This window comes from Rhamphochromis longiceps, linkage group LG14 (genome assembly GCF_057381845.1).
Source record: "Rhamphochromis longiceps isolate RC_006_pf linkage group LG14, R_longiceps_female_GT1.1, whole genome shotgun sequence".
In the NCBI taxonomy this organism is placed as follows: domain Eukaryota; kingdom Metazoa; phylum Chordata; class Actinopteri; order Cichliformes; family Cichlidae; genus Rhamphochromis; species Rhamphochromis longiceps.
The window spans coordinates 28,569,784-28,585,324 of NC_140570.1; the positions used below are offsets into that span (position 1 = coordinate 28,569,784).

The window sequence follows — 15,541 nt, forward strand, 5'->3', positions numbered from 1 at the left end:
ATTTATTGAGAGAACAGCTTGGGTCTGTGACCACATTACATTACTCCTGTAGAAGTGGCTGGGTAGACTTTGTGCAACACTCACCTGTGACACGCGATTCTGCTCTGAATTAGACCTTGTAATGCATAAAATAATACATGATGAATGAGTGGGAATTACATTTAAATGGATCTGTGTAAAAGTTCCTGTGAGGACATTATTATTTTTTCAGTGTTACAAGACCAGGCGTGCCACCAGAACTTGTTAGGATTTACTTGCAACTGCTGTAATCAACATGTTTATATCAAATCAGTCTATGGCTAACGGGAAAAATGTTGCTCGTAGTGAACTCACTCTTCTTCTCTGATGTAGCTTTACTGTTTAGGTTCACGCTCACTGCTGTATTAATCTGTTTTTATTGAAAGAGTTTTAAACCCCCACTATGCACCTGCAGGCACAGTGAACGGCTGTCAGATTAATATAGAGTAACTCCAAGTCAATTCACATCTGCTACATGTCTAAATAGGAAATAAATTTGTAGCAACCTAACCAGAGATAACGCTGATTTACGCAGGCATTTTGTTGTAATTTCATGAATTACCCCTTCATACCATTGTGAAACATTGTAGTTGTTGGACTTCTGACCTCGCTGCAGAGATTTACCAGCATGTGTCAGTGTGTGTGAGGCCACGCTTCTGCAGTTTCGAGTGTGGCAAAGCACACGTCTGACCACACCTGTCAAATACAGACTTTCACTCAGACGGGGGGCCATGAAGGCCATGCGGCTTGTGCAGTTTGTTTCCTAATGTTTCTGCTTTTGCGACAGCGTGTCGGTTTTCTGCATTTTTATCCTGTGCAGGGCAGAGAAAGTTTTCGGTCCATTTACGGGGGAAACTGGATGAAACAAATGCAGACAATCCCTCTTTCATTAAAGTTTGACATTTCTCGTTGCTTTTGCAAACCCGCTTTTAAATCTTTTAACAGACTGTTAAGGAAGAAAACATTATAGTGTATATGACCTTATTTTTTTAGGCTGGTTTGATTCTTTTCAGTCCAACATATTCCTTGAGTGTCATTGTGGCTTTTGGTGATATGAAAGAATAATACGCTGTATAGTTCATAAAATATGACTTGAGGCTTGATGTGGTGGTTTTCAGCTGTCACTGCACTCAAGATAAGATCCCTCAGTGGTGAGAGTGTGATCAGTTTCGTCAGTCATCGTCACACCAAGAATTTCTGAGGCTAGTAGTTAATTTAGTCTGGCTTGATATTCAGTGGGGTGAATTGTATGTTTGCACAGACACCAATCGGACGTTTTTGATAGGTACACGTGTTCAGTGGCTCATTAATCCAAATATCTAATCAGCTAAATACATGGCAGCAACTCAGTGGAGTTAGGCATGTTCAGGAGGACCTGAAGTTCAAAGCGAGCATCAGAATGGGAGGTAAATATGTGATTTAAGCAACTTTGAACATGACATAACCGGTGAGAATATCTTGTTTGGCATCAGAGAATGACCAGACTGCTTCAAATTGATAGGAAGGCAACAGTTATTCAAATAACTACTTGTTACAGCCAAGGTATGGACAAAAGCATGCCAGAATGCACAACATGCCAAACCTTGAAGCAGATGGGCTACAGCAACCCATCTTAGAACAGGAAGCCTGTTCACTTGGGCTCAGCAAAATTAAACAACAAGACTGGAAAAATGTTTCCTTATATGATGAGTCTCAGTTCTAGCTATAATATTCAGAGGACAGGCTCAGCATCATTTAAACACCTGAGTATTGCCGCTGACCATTTATGACTACAGTGTACCCATCCTCTGATAGATGCTTTCAGGAACACACCATTGTCATTTAGCCCGGATCATCTCAAACTGTTTTCTTGAACATGAAAATGAGTTCACTGTACTCAAATGGCCTCCACACTCACCAGATCTCAGTCTAACAGAGCACCGCTGGGAAGTGGTGGAACAGGAAACTCACATCCTAGATGTGGAGCTGAAAAATCTGCAGCATCTATGTCAAAATGGACTAAAATCTCTGTCTCCTCGTTGAATCTGTGCTGTGAAGAATTAAGGCAGTTCTGGGTCCAACCTGGTATCAGTGAGGTGCTGAAAGAAGGCCTGTGCTTACCCATAAGCCACAGAATAATACAACACCATAAAAATAAAGAGGTAAATACACACAACATTTTTGGCAAGTGGAGAATTTCTGAGAATTACTTACAGTTACAACAGTTACAACAGCGGTTATTATTTAACGTATGAGAGTATGAGTGGAGTCTCTGGGCGTAGAAAACTGTAAGGTGCAGCACTGATTGGTGTGCGTCCTAAGACGAGCTGCTTAAAGTTTGGAAACAGTGCGTAACCGTTGCTGACAGGGGGCGGCACCGAGCAGTTCCAGCAGGTGAAAAAAGCGCCTACAGTTTACTGTGGGATCAGGACAAAAAGGAGCGACACACTTCAGCACAGACGTGCGGCAGAAGTAATCCCTCCATAAAGCGGACTCAGCACAGCAGCAGAGAAACAGACGGAAGTGGAACAGTTTGAATGTTTTCTTCTCTCCTGACATCCGTGGAGCGCAGGAGCGGGGGAGACGCCGGTGCGCTCCGCGATGTCAGCCGCTGTTAATGATAGGGATGGGAAGAGGAGAGGGTGCTTCGTTTGCAGACGTCGCCTCGCATGTTTGTGTAACGGACAATTAATTGTTACCTGAAGATAACTGGGCAGCACTTGTGGAAAGGGAAGTGCGAGGAGTGTTTTGGTGCCAGCTTTAGAAAAGCTGCTGGGAGCAGCCGGTGGATGTGGCACCATGGGGATAAAGACAAGACTCCAAGCCATGCTGATGTTATTGTGGATCATTCAAGGTAGGGTAATTAATCCACTCACGCTCCCTAAACCTCACAGCATGTCAGTGGCGACAAAACTATGTTTTTCTTCACTTTTATAAACATCTGAGAGCAAATAACCAACTTATCACTGATGGAAGAATTTGCTTTAATATTGAATTGTCAATGAATTAAGCAAAGAGTCAAACTCCATTGAATAAAATACTTTTTTAACTGAACATGCACGACCTCTATACACTTCTGCCTCGAAGCCGAGTGGGATTTAAAGGCGTTTATTCATTGCTCAGATTCAGACTTATTGGCAGTAACAAACAGCGAATAACCTGCTTCAGTCCTAATTACGCGTCTTGGAAAGCTGAAACCTCTTTCCCCCTCCTACCTTAAATTTTGAATTTAGAAGCAGGGACTTTTCATTAAATATGTAATTTATATCGCTGTGGCTGCAACTGCTTATGTGTGTGTGCGTGTGTGTGTGCGTGTGTGTGTGTGTGAGTGAGTGTGTGTGTTTTTATACCAGAGGTTCCCTTTTAAGCACACAGCAGAGTACTCCTCATTTTAAGAGGGCATAATGTTGTTGCATGGTTGAATGCTCAGAAATGAATTTCAAGGAACTCAAACGTTGCTGCCTTTTTTCTCTCCCCCCCATCGTTATTGTCCCCTGTGAGGTTAAAAATAACATAAAAGCTTGAGTCTACCTGAAGGAGCCGGATGTCATTTTTGAAAATTCTAGTCAGAGAAATCCCAGCTGTCAAATTAAGAAGGCTTACCTAAGAATACTGGTCATACAGGTTTAATGTCCTGCACAGTTTGGCCCCTGTTACTGCTTTGTGTGCATGCAGTTAATGCGCAAACGTTTAAATAAATCATAGATAGTGACTGACAGACTGAAGCATTGCAAATAAAAATGTTAATGCTTTTTGAACAGCAATTTGATGCAGACAAGTTTAAATCATATTTAGCTTTTATCAGTTTGGACTGCAGTCATTTCATTTAGCTCTAAACCCTAGAGCCAAAACAAGCACACACACACACACACACACACACACACACACACACACACACACACACACACACACACACACACACACACACACACTGATGTGCTAAAATATTATTAATTTCCTTCTGTGAATACACACTCCAATACACCATCCAGGCTCTACTCCAAAACACCCTTTAGGTTTTTCTGACTTGGCCGATCTTATTCCTGTCAACCGTGCCGCTGCATCATTTCCTACCAGATGTTTGCTTTCTCCCAGTGTGGAAATCAGAGATTGTTACAGCTTGTCTCCTTTATGTCAGGATTTGTTTGGTTCAAACTGGGGGTTTTGACTTAAAAGCAGCATCAGGAAAGACAATACTGGAACTTTATATCAATCTTAACTTACATTCAATGCTGTAATCGCTTAATAAAAACATCAGTGTTGTTCTCAAGCAGTTAGAGGACACCTGAGTTCAAATCTGTGTGGGCTTCTGCATTGGAGCTACTGTAGCGTGACATTACGTCTGCCGCGCTTTGATTTGTGCAACTGCTTTTAATGGGATGAAATGAATGAATTCAGTTTGTGCCTCGCTGATGAGAGACTTCAACCGCTTCTTGTTCTGATGATCAAATAGCTTTTTGGATTTGATCGATGGATTCCTTTTTACGTCTTGGACAGCAGCTAAGCAGCCTGTCAAACCCGTCCTGCCTGTCAGGAAAACGTCTGCCCGTCCTGACTTTAGAAGAGCAGAGAAGACTCTGTTTGTACTGATGAAATGCAGCAGCTTTATTGGCCTTGCATGAGAAGACCCGTAGCTAATTGGTCACTAAACGCTTAAATAAATCTGTTAATATGCTTCCTTTGGGCACCCATTTTATTTTTGATGATTTGAGGCAGATTCTGAACAATCGTTTGTACCCATTAGCAGCAGTAAATCACATCTTGGTTGTACCATTCGGTGTATTCATGCAGAAATGCACTACTCTTGCCCATTAGATATTTCAGATTGGCCTGAGGACCGTGACAAGGTGACTTGACGTGGCACCATCGCTCCCTTCTAATTTGAATGTCTTTCTCTTTGGTTTTGCTATTAAAAGAAAGTCATGTCCTCAGCCGATTGTCTTCACTGACGTCTGGTTTATGTCGTTGGTGTAAGCTGATGATTGCGAGCCAGTTATATCCCTTTTCAGAGACTAACTCCCAGAGCTTAGCGTAATTCTGATTATGTATTGCATGATTAACTAAACAAGAAATTAGTCAGTTGTGGTCCAGCTTGGAACAAACAGCATTCCTGGCAAGGCTGCTGCATGAGTATTAACTGTCAGTGCAAAGATTTGGAAGCCCTCAGAGACCACCGCAGAATGGCAAAGAAGTGTCTCAGTCTTCTTGATGTCAAAGTCAAAGCATTTGTAGATATCAGGGTGTTTGTGTCACTCCCAGCAGGAAACTCATATGAAAGTGAAGACTTCAAGAACTGTTGAACTTATTCATTTAACATGTCAATTATCTTATGAACAAAATGCAGTCATGTTTGGTTCTTTATAAGCAGTTCAGAAAGCCAAAGCATCACATACACATAAAATTGTTGTTGTCGGTTCATCATTGCAGGAAAAACGTAAGCCCAATATCCCCTCATAGTTTACCACACTGTAGAAGCAGGAAATAAACAATATGCAAGAATGGGACTGCATCAGGCATTAGTAGTCAGTACCACAATACCAGTCGAGTTACACAATTGTTGATGCCTAATTTGATACACAGATTGCCGAATGCGTGCAAATGATCTCAGACTAAGTTATAAACACAGACAGACTGCCAACTCTTTGGAGTCTGTGCCGATAGCACAATTCGCCTGCAGCGCTACTCTTTATAGTAAGACACTCAACTCAGCTGGTTGCATTTGGTTTTCCTAAATAAAGGCACGGTTGCTGAGTGTCTATGTCCTTTAGCAACATCACTATTGTGAAGGTTCCATTTAGATTCAGAATGGTAAGTAGTTACTGTGAATTTCTGTGTAAACAGCAGCAAATATGTGATTTCCCCCCCGATTTTTTACAGTTAGTTGCTGTATTATTATAAACAGATTGCCTGAAATTGCCAGCTTGACCCCATTCAGTCAGACTGTTGGTAGACATGATATGATAGCAGTCACTCTAAACACAACAACTGTGAGTTGCAGTCATCAAAGAAACCGTTTCAAAAGATTAAAAGTTCATACCACATGGTCACAATGATTTTGGTCGTGCTGCAGATCAAAATCATATTATTCAAGTAGAATCATTTTTATTGCCAGTACTGCTGAAATGTTTGTAAGGAAGGTTTGTCGTTCACAGCCCATGGCCACCATGTTGAAGGCCCACACTATCAAACAGGAAACGGGGGATTCCAAATTGTTTTATAAGGGGGGGGGGGGGGGGGGGGGATTTTGGAGTGTGCCAAAAACAGAGGGGAGATTAGCACTGTTTGCAGTAGTTTTCAAATCTCTTTTAAACATCGTGAGTAAATTTGATTTTGTCTTTCTGCTTAGAAACCCTATCAATGGAAAGCAATGGATACAACGTATTTCAAAAGGCTTTTACTTTGAAGATGAACAGTCTTCAGTTTGTGTTGCACTTTCCACAGTTTCGCTACAGCTGTGAGAGTGGCTGGACTGGACAGTGTTTGTAGACATGCAGTCAAACTATGTCAGCAGCAATATGCTAGCAACGAAAGAAATCACAAGGTTTTTGCCATCTGGTTGGGAAAGATGTTTTTCCCTAGTGACGGGTGGTTGCCAGCAGGTCACTGACCAGCCTGTAGGCCTGTGTGATTGGATTTTTAGCAATTATTTTTCCTTGCAACTGCCATCGAACTCCAGCAACCACTTGCAATCAGTCTGGCAGTACTAATTTTACCCTTAGAGCTGGTAGTTTTCACACGGTCAGATGGTCATAGATCAGTGTCCAGACATGTGCGACAGGCGCCTTATTCACTTTACTCTACATTGTCTTTACGATTGTTACACATTCAAAATGGCAGACAAGTTAATGCCATGTGGATAGTAGTCATGTGTCTGCAAAATCTCACTGCACCACAAAAGATCATTCCTGCCTCCGAGTGTGCTTCTTCCATCACAGACTCTTAGAAATACACTGTGTTCCAAAGAGATATGCTGAGCAATGGCATTTACTCCTTACCTCATTCATAATGTTGTTTAGCATTTAAAATGTTAGGAGAATTAAAAACTTGGTTTTCATTTGAAGGGGTCTTTAAATGTTGTGAGTTTCTTTTTTTAATAGGAAATTCTTTTTTTCCAGGCTTTTTGCTGGAAACATTACATTTGAATGCTTTTGCAATCATGCCTCGTCGTCAGCTCCTCAGAAAACATCCTGATGCCGTGCATCTTCGGAGCCGCTTCATTGAACCAAATTGATCTTTTCTGGCACAAACTGGTAAATTGGCACCAGTTTCATGCACAGTTACATTTGTTAGGCTGACACATACCTTAGTGTGGGCGTTGGATGAGGAAGCCTAATTGACCAGAGTCCACTCTGTATAGCACAAACTCACAGAAAGACCCCTGCAGTGGGGAGAGACACTGATTGGAGGCAGAAGGAGCCAAAGCTACCTAAAGAATTCTCTCATGTAAAACTAGGTCAAATTAATTGGCTCACGCTTGCCAAACAATAAAGAGGACAGTGGTGAGCAGTGTTTTATGTTGCTGCACGCAACAGCTGCTGCATGCTGGACTTCATACCGACATGGATCTATCAAAACATCCAAGTTCCCTCTGTCGACAGTTGCAGTAGTGGAGGTTGACAGGTGTTGATTGGAGCTTTGCGTGCTGGATCACTGAGCTAATGTGACTTTGAGGCAGGTCATCAAAGCAGTCTGAATTTGCTTTGAGTTAACCATGATGGATGTGGAACTTTGAAAACACTGATGCGGAACAGATTTTTGCACCCGGTAACAGACCAGAAAGCCTCATCCTGGTGCAAAAATAGTTGTTTATATAATGCTTGCAGTGGTTTCTTACAGTTTGCTGGTTGTGTTTGCGCTGCTGTAATGAAACTGTCACATTTTAGCCATGCACATTTTAGCTGATGCACATGAAATAAGTAGCCCACATTTCCCCCACATCAGAAAGAAAAATATGGCACACAACGTTAACCATTATGCTCACAAACTAATCAGCATTTTGCTTGCTGAATGACTTGCTTTGATGTTTGGTACACTGACTGCATTAGTGATTTGCTATCCACAGCACACTCTTACAGTCCAGTAACGCTCAGCATTGTGCTGCTACGTTTTAGAACCTTTAAGGCAGTAACTTCAACATTGAAGAGTGGAATAATACCTACATTCAGGAGCTCAGTTTTCCATCTTTGACTTTAACAGATATTTATGAGCATTTTTTGTTTTTCAAATTAAGGCAACAAAGCAATAAAAAAATCTATGTATAGATCCCTTGAAAGTGAAAAGACTCAAACTAGGCCTGTGTAGAGGACGAAAATCTCATCTGGGTAATATAAGACATGAGCTTGGCTGATATTGGGGTTTTTAATTCCAATACCAATACCGATATTTGGTGATCAAAAAATCAGATATTCAAATATAGCGCCCAAAATATATATTTTTAATTTTACGCTATTGTTTGTTTCATTGTGTCGCAAAATAAACTGTTTACGGCAATATTTTTCATCGCAACGCCCAGCTGAAAACAGTTCTTGCAAGTCGAGTTGCCTGAGATTCACAGAATTTACAGAAAATGTAAAAAATTTTTGATATATATCGTTGTCGGGACGATAAATGTCTTATACTGGGATATGAGATTTTGGTCATATCGCACAGCCCTATAGTTATAACTATAGGCCATCATGGAAACGCCTTATTACTATGGGGAACAGAGCTTTCAGTTGCTCTGCTCCCCGGCTCTGGAACTCTCTTCCTCCAGCCATAAGAAATATTGACTCCCTTTCCGTATTTAAGACACAGCTGTTTAAACTGGCTTATTCGCTTTAGTGCTGATTTTGTCAAGCTCTGTTTTGCAATTTTAACTTATTTTATATATTTTATGACTATTGTTCCTTTTATTAATTTTGTTCTTTGTAAGGTGACCTTGAGTTTCTGAAAGGTGCCCTCAAATAAAATGCATCATTATTATTAAAAGTAGCTGGGTGCCAGGTGGGTAACCCAAGTGGGCCCCAACCATCAGACCTGCTTCTACCCATCTGGGCCCCAGACTCATTTGTTGACTGGGCCTGATTTGGGGCCCATCCGGGTCCCATCATTAATCCATCTGGGCAAACACATTTGGGGCCACCATGGAAACTGAGGACAAAATTAGCTGGGTCCCAGGTGGGTAACCCAAGTGGGCCCCAACCATCAGACCTGCTTCTACCCATCTGGGCCCCACATATTTTTTTTGACTGGGCCTGATTTGGGGCTTATTCGGGACCCAGCATAAACCCATCTGGGGAAACACACTTTGGGCCACCATGGAAACTGAGGACAAAATTAGCTGGACCCCAGTTGGGTTTCCCAAGTAAGCCCCAAATATTAGCCCTGCTACTCCCTATTTGGGCCCCACATATGTGTGTTGACTGGGTATTTATTTACTTGCTCGTCCTCTGTGTGACTGTTCGCATTAGCTGGTAGTTTGTGGGATTTTAAACACGTTTCTGTCCATCTCGTGGGCAGATGATGGAACATCAGCACTCGTAACATAGCTGAAGGGTGTTTCTCTCATCTCTTTTCGAGACTGGCGTGTACAGTGCAGTTTTATAGTCCACATTAGACTTTATGTAACCATCCATACTACAGAGGTAACCCCTCATTTAGGAACAAGCGCCTTGATTTGTCTTTACTGATCCTTCTGTTATTCAGAGCTTCCTAGTTTTGTCTCACCTGTACTCACTGAGTTGATATTCACATGTGTGCCTGCATCCATGTGTTGCTGCATAAGATTGAGCACCGTCACCAAACGAGGAAAACATATTGCAGTAAACAGTGTATTTTGCAACACCATGAAATAAAGGATAGAGCATGAACGACAGAGATGAAAAGGTTTTCATTTCATCATCTTTTATATATTGTCATATTGCACAGCTCTAATTCACACAGAATATGTAAAGCACATTAAGATACCGGTTCTACGGCAACAGTAAACCTTTGCTTTGTAATAAGAGCGCATACACAGCAAGACCTTTTGTTTCTTTTGTGTCATTACTCGTGTCCGTGCCCGGAGAGGTCAGAGCTGTCTTTGCAGCAAAAGGGAGTCCTAAAAAATATTAAGGAAGGGATGTTAATATTGTGTGTTTGTGTAGTTGTGTAGACAGTGAGGCAAAAAAGAAGCACAGAGAGATCTAGTGGTAAAGTTTTACAGGTGGGCTTGCCGTCCATGCTCCATTTTTAAGAGACTAATGATGTTTCCACTGGTGACCAGTCCGGTTCACCCACCAGGGGAGATGAGACTTGCAGGACTCATTTCAGTCTCACCCCTTTGCCAATTATATCGTCACTTTGCTCTTTGGTCTCACCTCAGATGCGTCACAGCTTCTGAATCACAGTTCTGCAGAGTAAAAAATATCCAAATGAGGTGCATTGCGTTTGTTCTAGCCGTTGGTCTCCCTGCAGATCGTTGGCCATAAATGATGTATCTTGGAGGAGTGTGTCATTTACACCCCAGGCGTAGGCGAAGGTCGTGATGATTCAGACCAGGTGCACCCTGGGTAAACAACACACACCAATGAGGTATATTTTCTCTTTAAATAAGACTTTTGCTCCGAGTGTGAACACATGCACAACACAAAGCTATTATGCATTGTGTGCTGTGACATTTGATTTGAAAAGGGCCGTTTATGTTGAGGTCTGAGACAAAGCAAGCCATTAATGCTACTGTTCATAGCTTGAGAAAGCTGCCTTAAGCTACTGGAATTAATTTCCGGGCAGTTTCTGCAATTCAACACAAACACTGAAAGGATTTTGAAATGTTATTGTTTGTATCTTCTTTTAACCATTTGAACATAAAAAAAAAACCTTTTTAACTTCTTCAGCATTTTAAAATCTTTGCTTTTATTAAAAGATTGATTTTTTTTTATCTTTAAAACCGCTCGTTTGTTAAGAAATGATACCTTTTTTTCTCTTGACTTGGTAGTGGAGGTAGGAAATGGCCTGTCTGATGGCAGGAGATGAGTTTTGCACTAAGATGCTTGAAGATTATAGTCCGGTTTGACTATCATAGTAAAGCAAAATTAAACTGGATGTTTTTGGTGTCGGTAATACATTAATTTTAAAATTGTGGTGACAGCCCTGTAAAGCTGCTGTGTGGTCCGTGTGAAAGCAGCAGGGTTTTTGTCTGAGGAGAGCGTCCTTTGTGCCTTTTCTGTTGTTGCTCGATCGTCTCGGCAGATGGAGGGGAAGTTCGTTGTGGCCAGATTAACGCTGTCATCTGGTTTGAGGTGTAACCTGGCATTGCACCCTACGGGCGTGGCTATGTGAGGCTAAAGAAGGTTCCAGAGGTCAATCCCACCATAGCGAGGCAACTCACAGGCTGCTGTTATTCCGCCTTACAAATTAAACCTGCATTACGCTGCGCCTCTGTAATGTTACGCTTGTTCATGTAATGCGTTCTTGAAGGAAAGCGTTCCTCTTTTTCACTGAAAAGTGTGATGTTTAGTGTGTGTGGGATTTTGTAGCATCACCGTAAAGTTAAACATATGTGGTTTAGTGTGAAAATGAAGTGCACTGTATAACAGAAACATGTGTAACCCTGAGCGGGCTCCCTTCTAGCAGCACAGGGCTGGCAGAGTTGAGCCTTAATCCCAGTGATCGTAGTCATCATTTTAGTAACACAACAAAATTTAACAGACCTTTATACAACAGAAGTCAGATAGGTGCATTAAGTGTGTTTTAAACTCTTGGAGGTTTTTAACATTACACAGCAGCTGACAGTGTGCTGCTCCTGTGACAATCATGCATGCGGGATATGCCCATGGTACTCCAATATTCTCTTATTACTTATTTGCAAAGTTCAGGGTTATCAAAGTTAAAGCAGAAATTACGTATAAAAAGGAGACGTGTCAGTCAGAGAGTCATGAGTAAAAACCTATAGAAGTCTGTCTGTGTGTAGATTTTGGGCAGCAAGCTCCGTGCTGTGGCTCCAAGTTTGTATTTTTTTAAAATATGTCACACACTCTGACCTGAACAGCCTGCTGGTTTGTTCGCTGAACCATCTGAGCAGTCTGTCACCTTCCAATATTGAAAAGCACTGACAAGATAAATCGCTGCCCGACGATGTGCCTGCATGTGTCAATCACAGATGTTCCCTGCACTGCGAACAGCTGTGAGCATGATAGAGTGCAGTTACATACTACAGATAACAGACAGTCACACACATACACAGCAGAAGTCAAAGTGATGTTAACAGAGAACATATCATATGCAGAAAGCGCTCTAGAGTTTTGTTTACACCACAGAGGAAGACAGTTAACCTATTCAACCACATGAAAACGCACCACTAACTGGAGTATCATGATCATCAAGCAGTGGTTGGTCATGGGAATTATCAAACGTTAGCTCTAACATCTACAAAGTGAGGCTGTGCAGCAAGTCTGCAAATCCGTCTGGCTCACAAAGACACTGGAATCACCAATGAAGGTGCATCCCATCTGGCATTGCATTACAAGTGTCCAATAAACAGTAAAAGTAATAAAGACTTATGGAAACTTGTCAATTTATTGGATAAACATGTGTTATCCCCTAACAGTGGTGTCTATTCTTGTGCTGTGTGCATACACTGGAGAGGAAATAGAGAGGGATCCCACAGCTGCCGAGTACTTTGCTTTGAGTTTTATTCATATCCGTCATGCAGGTACAATTAATGTAATAAAAGGACTTTTAGGGGATGCATTTATCTGCAAAAAATGCTAAAATATACAGGAATGAAGAAGAGTGTAAAAATAAAAGCAATATCGTGTGTATTTTATTTTTCGAAAAGTTTTGGTCAAATATTTTATTTATATTTTTCAGAAGAATCCTCAGAAATAATTGTTAACTCGGTATTTATTAAAGTGGTTATGATCATCCTTTTAGCCATAATCACGCACCGATAGAGCAGCTTCCTGTTCATATTATATAGTGATTGGCCTGTGGTTCCAGAATCCTCTTTTTACTTTAAATATTAAGTGGTGGGCAGCTGATTTGAATCTTAAATCATCCTGTTAGTTTCCACTTTGCACTGAGGCTCCTTGCCTCACTTCCAAAGCTCAAATGTTCACCAACTATTGGATTGTTAACCCTCTAACAAGGAACGTGAGCGGGGTTAATCCGTTGTGAGACAGGTTAGTTTTACCCTGTTGTTGCAATAGTATTCCTACTTAGTACAGCAGGAAGTGTGGGTTCTTTATGATTTTTACCAGAAATCGTCAGCCTTATATTACTGCAAAGAAAACAAAAACAAATTAACACAAAATAAACTAACAACCTAAAAATACTCATTTGAAAAATATCAGCATAAACAAAATGTTTTAGTTTTAAGATCATGGTCCTTGACCTGCTCTCTGTGTATGTTAGAGTAAATCCTCGTAAAACAGGCGTTGTTGTTTCCATAAATCCTCACTTTGCTTTCTAGCCCTCAAGTGTTTAGTGCAGCTCTAACATCAATTTAGGTTGTGGATAAAATTTTCACTGTGTTTTGTGCTTCCAGGGATGGTGAAGCAATTGCCATTAGAATTAGTACCTCAGGCTGGTTATGCTCAAAATAGGAACAACCTAGCAAGCAGAATATAAAGCCAAACAGTAGATTATAATCTCAGTGATCTGTCAAACCCTAGAATAATTGGCTCTTTGGGATGACTGAGAATTGAAGTCAGAGGCAGCGTAATGACTTTACTTGAAGTAACACTCCTGTCTATAAGCCTCGCTAGGTTTCATTAGTGTGATCAGGAAGGTTTGATAAGAGGGATTTCTCCTCGGCACCATCAGGAGGGCCTGTAAGACTGACCAGAAGAGATTCCTTATTACAGCATCACATAAGTAATCTTTATTCTGCTCCAGGGGAAAAAACACTGCTTGTTAATTTTCACCGTTAGTGAGGAGCAGACCTGCAGTGCACTTATTTCTGTTGTCGACATTTAGCTCAAATGAAAAAGGATTTGCATTCAGCGTCAAACTGCTGCAGTTAATAGAAGTTCAGTGAATTGAAACGTTACTTTGCTTGGACTTCCCTCCCAGTTAAGGCTGTTGTTAGTGAGTCTAGGTCAAGATTCAAGGGAATAGATTCTCCTCAGTAGGAAAAGTATTTTAATTGAACCCCCCCCTCCCTTTTTTTTTTTTTTTGTAAATGTCAGCCATGTTCACAGCAGCCATATCAGTATTAATTTCTGAGTCAATTATCTGCTGTTGTTCAGTGGATGGTGCTTGGTGCGTTCTGTGGGACTATCTGCAGACACACAGTGTTTCAGCTCTTTTACTAATGATTTGTGCCACAGCTCTGCTGCTTATTCATTGATAAAGAATGCAGAGTAAGGAGCTTTTGATGGTTGATACGTCAGTACGGTATGTAACCCAGTCAGTAAACTACTCATATACCATTATGTAAGGTCAAATAATGTTATATGGGTGTTTCAGGACAACATACGTAACAAGAAGAATGTACTAGACTACTACTACATCATTGCACACAACTGAATCATTCCCTTTTTGCGAGCCGTCAATGCACAAATAACCTATCCTAATTTGTAGGGGTGCAACGATATTCGTATCGATATTGAACCGTTCGATACAGTGCTTTCGGTTCGGTACGCGTATGTATCGAACAATACAACATTTGTAATTTATTTTATCAACTTTCCTTCTGACGATGCTGTCTGTGTGGAGCGCTCAGTGAATCTGCGTTCGACTACTCCGCCTAGGCTGCACTGTCGAGCGCAGATCCACTGAGCGCTCCACACAGACAGCATAGTCAGAAGGAAGAGCGCAGGGCACCTCCCCCACCCTCATTCAGATCTGGCGTTTGGAATTATTTTGGTTTTCATGTGACGTATGACCCTGAAGGTAAGCGAGTCATGGACTAAAGTAAAACAGTATGTTGGATGTGCCATGCAATGCTCAATTACATGGGTGGGAACTAGTGTGTTAGCGCAGTTAGCTCGTTAACGTGTTGGCCGTCTAGCCCCATGCACGGGGCGATCGGCGGTAGCTCGTTAACGGAGATTTGCCATGTTGTGGTGTTAAGGTCATTTCAACGAGATTAACCTGAAAGCACTAGTGGGAACACAACGAATATGACTGCACATTTACGCCGACATCATCCTAGTGCAAAGACAAGTGGAAGCAGACAAAAAAAAGCAAGCATGCTACTAACTTTAGCCGAGTCATTTAGACAGCTGTTAGCACATGATTCTCCTTATGCTGCTGAGAATATAGCCCAGAAGAAGCGGATAGTATAGCTTTTATTTTGGAAAGAGCCATTTCTCTGTAATAAACTCTCTTTTCCAAAGATGAGTGATTCCTCAATCAGATACAGGGCTCGCAATATCGCTAGCCCGACGTCCCGGAGCTAGCGATTTTTTTCAGTCGGGCTACCAAAATCTATCTCTTCCCTGCCCGTCGGGCTATTGTAAGAAGGAAAAATATATGTCAATGCTTTTGCATTCTTTCAGAAATGTAGCTGGGTAATTATGTCATTGGCATCGGTGAGCCACTGTCAATATAAAGACAATGATAAAGACAATGTTGGATAACA

At 41.4% G+C, this 15,541-nt stretch overlaps 1 protein-coding gene across 1 annotated transcript in view; it reads left to right on the top strand.

Moving 5' to 3' along the window:
- The first annotated feature begins 2,436 nt into the window (after positions 1–2,436).
- The window catches only part of esamb (endothelial cell adhesion molecule b), a 59,852-nt gene continuing 46,747 nt past the window's right edge, over positions 2,437–15,541 (top strand). Inside the window, exon 1 of the mRNA XM_085429091.1 lies at positions 2,437–2,851. Coding sequence (XP_085285217.1) covers positions 2,797–2,851 — 55 coding nt within the window. The 5' untranslated portion in view covers positions 2,437–2,796. The remainder of the gene's footprint in view (positions 2,852–15,541) is intronic.